The following is a 3,476-nucleotide window of genomic DNA, read 5'->3' on the forward strand; positions in this document are numbered from 1 at the left end:
AGTCCTCGATTCGAGTATGAAAAGAACGAAAAAGACAGAAAAAGAGAACAGAAGGAAAGGGTGTCGAACACATTCCTCTCGGGGTCCCGGTTCCTTTAATACAAAGACATAAGCGATGATTGACATGACAACGTGAGTAGAGAGAAGGGAAGAGACACAGAGTTTTTGTGAGGAGTCTCTTGTGTGTGTGTGTGTGTGTGTGTGTTGTTAAGAGGATACTATGATGATAGCTTTGGAAAGGGGGTCATTTGCAGGAAATACATAAATACTTTAGAAAACGCGGAGGGGTAATTATGTAATTTAGCAAAATTGGAGCAGCTGCTTTTGTTTTTGTTTTTGTTTTTTTCGTTTTTTCTACCGGCAGCAGCAGAAAGAGAAGGGTTTTTGCTTGCTCTGCTCCGCTCCTCTGTTTCTGTAACACACGATTTCTTCCTGGTAAACTTCCTTTTCGTTACTACTCTATGGTGCTTGCTTGCTTGCTTTTTTTTTTACTTCACCTTCTTTCTTTCTTTTTCCCCCCATTCCCATTTCATTGGAGAAGAATGGCTTCTTCTTTTCTTTGTTGGCTTTTTACTATAAAGTATTCATTTTAAAGTTTCTCATTTTCTGGGAGGTGTGTGTGAGAGAGATACATATGAAGAAAAAGAGAATAACAGAAAACAAATGAGGTGAAATACAGAATAATAGTTTATACTGAAAAGAAACTGGAAGAAAAATTAGAAAGAAATAGAGAAAAGAGGACGAATTTTAAATAGGATATTTCATAGCTACAAAAATGGAAGAAGAACAAACAAGAACAAGAACAAAGAGAATAACAGTACACAGGAAAAAGGTCACAATGCTCTGAGAAAAAAGGGGTAAGAAGAAGGTGACACAAAATAGGTTATGGAATAGATCTTATGTGTAAATTCAATCAATCGTGCCCCCTGGAGAATGGGAATGTCCTCATTTCCATGATCCCATTGGCTCATTATTCTAGTCACTCCTGCCTTTGTATAAGAGGGTTTCACAGTTGAAATTATTGTCTCACTAAGCTCATAAAAGATATGATCCACTGGTCAATTAATACTTCTAAGCACACATTTATCACGCATCATGACTGCCTGCATTTTTAGTGGAGTTTTTATGAACTTTGTACATGCAATTCCCTTACCAGTGAATCAAACATATGTCTAGAATGGGAACTTCAAATGCATCATAATTCATGAAGCAAGGTTGCAGCTTGTTTTCTATGTTGGGTAATATGCAATTTGGATGCTGCAACTTTCAATGTTGATGAAGAAATTGAAAACTACAATGTTGTATGCAGTGGGATCGATAGATAGAGAGAGAGAAATTAATTCGCAGGTTGGTGAAATCATCCAATCAAGATATTCTACATGACAAGCCACCCCCATTCTGTTATGAACTTCTCATCACTTTCCGGATCTCCAACAGGGCAACTACTTCACTCAAACCATTTTTCCAGTGTCTTTTCTGATTGTACACCAGAGCCAACACTGGATCTGAATTTCGTGCAGAAGTTTTCACAAAACAACCAGAGAGCTCAAAATGAGTTTGAACTGATCCCGAATTACTTGCATCCTCAAAATGAAGCTACCCAGAACCCACAAGTAGAGATTCCGCAAGAAGTTGTGTTAGAAGCCGGAATATTAAATAATGGAATGCAAGAAAAGCTGTCAAATAATAGTATGCAGGATAAGATGGCTATGGAGGTTGTTCCGAAAGCTACACAACGTTCACGGTGCCACTGGTCACATGCTGAAGTGATGGCCCTCTTTGATGCAAAGAAAGCTGAAGCAGATAAGTCTGATATTGAGATGCCTGGGAAAAAGGTTAAGTTTTCACAAGAAAGATGGGATGGAGTTGCGGAATTTGTGAAGACTAAAGGTTGTACTAAATCAGCTGCACAATGTAAGGACAAATGGGAGAAGATCTGGCCAATGTTCAGAAAGATTTTTGATTGGGAGAAACAAGTTTCTTCTGGAAAACCGAGTTATTGGACAATGTTGGGTGATGAGAGAGAGCATGAAGGGTTTCCTCGTGGTTTTGATAAAGAGCTATATGATGCGATGGCGGCTCGATTCGGGCTCATGAAATCAATGGACATATCATCTATTATAGTTGACTCATCAAATGAAGATTCAGGTATGCAAATTAGCTCATGTTGCTAAATGGAACAGAAAAACACCAAAATACCCTTAATTTCTCGGGTATTTGATTACAAAAGTTTAGTGCAAAGGGGTATTCAGGTCAGCTTTGATAATTTGGATATTCTGGGCATTTTATTAAAACTTTGGGAGAACTCTACTTAGGGAATTCAGAGAAATACCCGACAAATTATGGGGTATTTTGGTGTTTTGCGCTAAATTGAATGGTCTTGGTAGGCTTTTTGGAACTTACTTTTTATTGTGGATCTATTTTACGTCTGTTTTTTTTATAGTGGATTTGGCCACAGATTTTTGTAGTGAGCCAGTAGAAAATGACACTATAATATTTGAAGATAGTCCATCAGTAGATGATGATCAGATGCTTGTTTCATCAAGTAAGAAAAGGAGGGTTGGTAACTCTCCTAGGACTACTAATCCAGTGAAGGTTGAAAGTAAGTCAGCTGTAGCAAAGGCTTCAAAAGATCCACCTTCCCAAAGCAAATCAGCTGAATTAGCCGAACGCAAGCTTTCTTTGGAGGAAAAGAAGGTAAGGTTGGCGGAGAAGAGGTTTTTCCTTGAAGAAAAAAAGCTGGAAGCCACTATCGAAATCGGCAAGGGATTGATTGCGTCTATGGAGAGAATGACACAAACCATTTCGAGCATGGGAGCCTTCACATCTAACGCTAAATGAAACAACCATTATTGGATTGAATGCTTTTCTTGCTCATGGTTTTGTCAAGAAGCTGGAAAATGTGAAAAAAAATGGGGGATATAATTAAGAGAACTGAGGATTGTGCTGTATAAACCTTTTGTGTCATCTCTGGCATAACAAACATCTCTTCTAAAAGAAACAGTTATATAATGAAGGCTATTCATTTTATATTATCAGCAACCTGCCATTCTAATCAGCAGGTTTGGTCTTTCTCTCTAAAGTGTACATATTCTCAAGTTTGTGCACTCCTCGACTAGTATATTTCAACATTGTCTATGCATATACCTACCTTTTATGTGTCAAGAACCCTCCTTTGATCTTTTCTGTGGTTGAACCTATTGATGATTCTTGAAAGCAGATTTTGATAATTTAAAGCAGTAAAGTTACATGTCCATATGGTACTTTACATAGATTGGTTGAATCAAATTTATGAATATCTGTGCAGTCAATTGTTTTCATATCAATTCAGAACTTTGGGTTATGTATGCACAAACTGGATGGTTCTTGCAATATTCACATGTTAGTAAATGGTATTTGTAAGGTATCTGTTGATAGCTACGCAGTCTCAAGCCTAATACACCGAAAATTACACCTAGATGGTCAACTGTATTGGT

The 3,476-nt window shown here is 37.6% G+C and overlaps 1 protein-coding gene across 2 annotated transcripts; it reads left to right on the forward strand.

The window, feature by feature from the left end:
* Positions 1–311: 311 nt before the first annotated feature.
* On the forward strand, positions 312–3,058 carry LOC147868447 (uncharacterized). 2 transcript variants are annotated; one of them, XM_087319300.1, is made up of 3 exons: positions 312–435; positions 1,348–2,148; positions 2,444–3,058. In XM_087319300.1, the coding sequence occupies exons 2-3, from the start codon at positions 1,380–1,382 to the stop codon at positions 2,839–2,841; spliced, it is 1,167 nt and encodes a 388-aa protein (XP_087175426.1). In that variant the 5' UTR covers positions 312–435; positions 1,348–1,379; the 3' UTR covers positions 2,842–3,058. The 2 variants fall into 2 exon arrangements, with proteins under 2 accessions (XP_087175426.1, XP_087175431.1); XM_087319305.1 differs by having other exon boundaries at positions 341–435; positions 1,310–2,148.
* Positions 3,059–3,476: the final 418 nt, after the last annotated feature.

The sequence above is a fragment of the Azolla caroliniana genome, unplaced genomic scaffold (genome assembly GCF_043228905.1).
Source record: "Azolla caroliniana isolate FFs.n. ecotype wild unplaced genomic scaffold, voAzoCaro1.0.p SCAF_1, whole genome shotgun sequence".
Taxonomy (NCBI): Eukaryota; Viridiplantae; Streptophyta; class Polypodiopsida; order Salviniales; family Salviniaceae; genus Azolla; species Azolla caroliniana.

Bases quoted from the DNA above. Each gene is read 5' to 3' on its own strand.
- LOC147868447 (XM_087319300.1), top strand. From the start codon at position 1,380: ATGACAAGCCACCCCCATTCTGTTATGAACTTCTCATCACTTTCCGGA. The intron at 2,149-2,443 runs GTATGCAAATTA...TTTTTTTTATAG, and splicing joins CTCATCAAATGAAGATTCAG to TGGATTTGGCCACAGATTTT.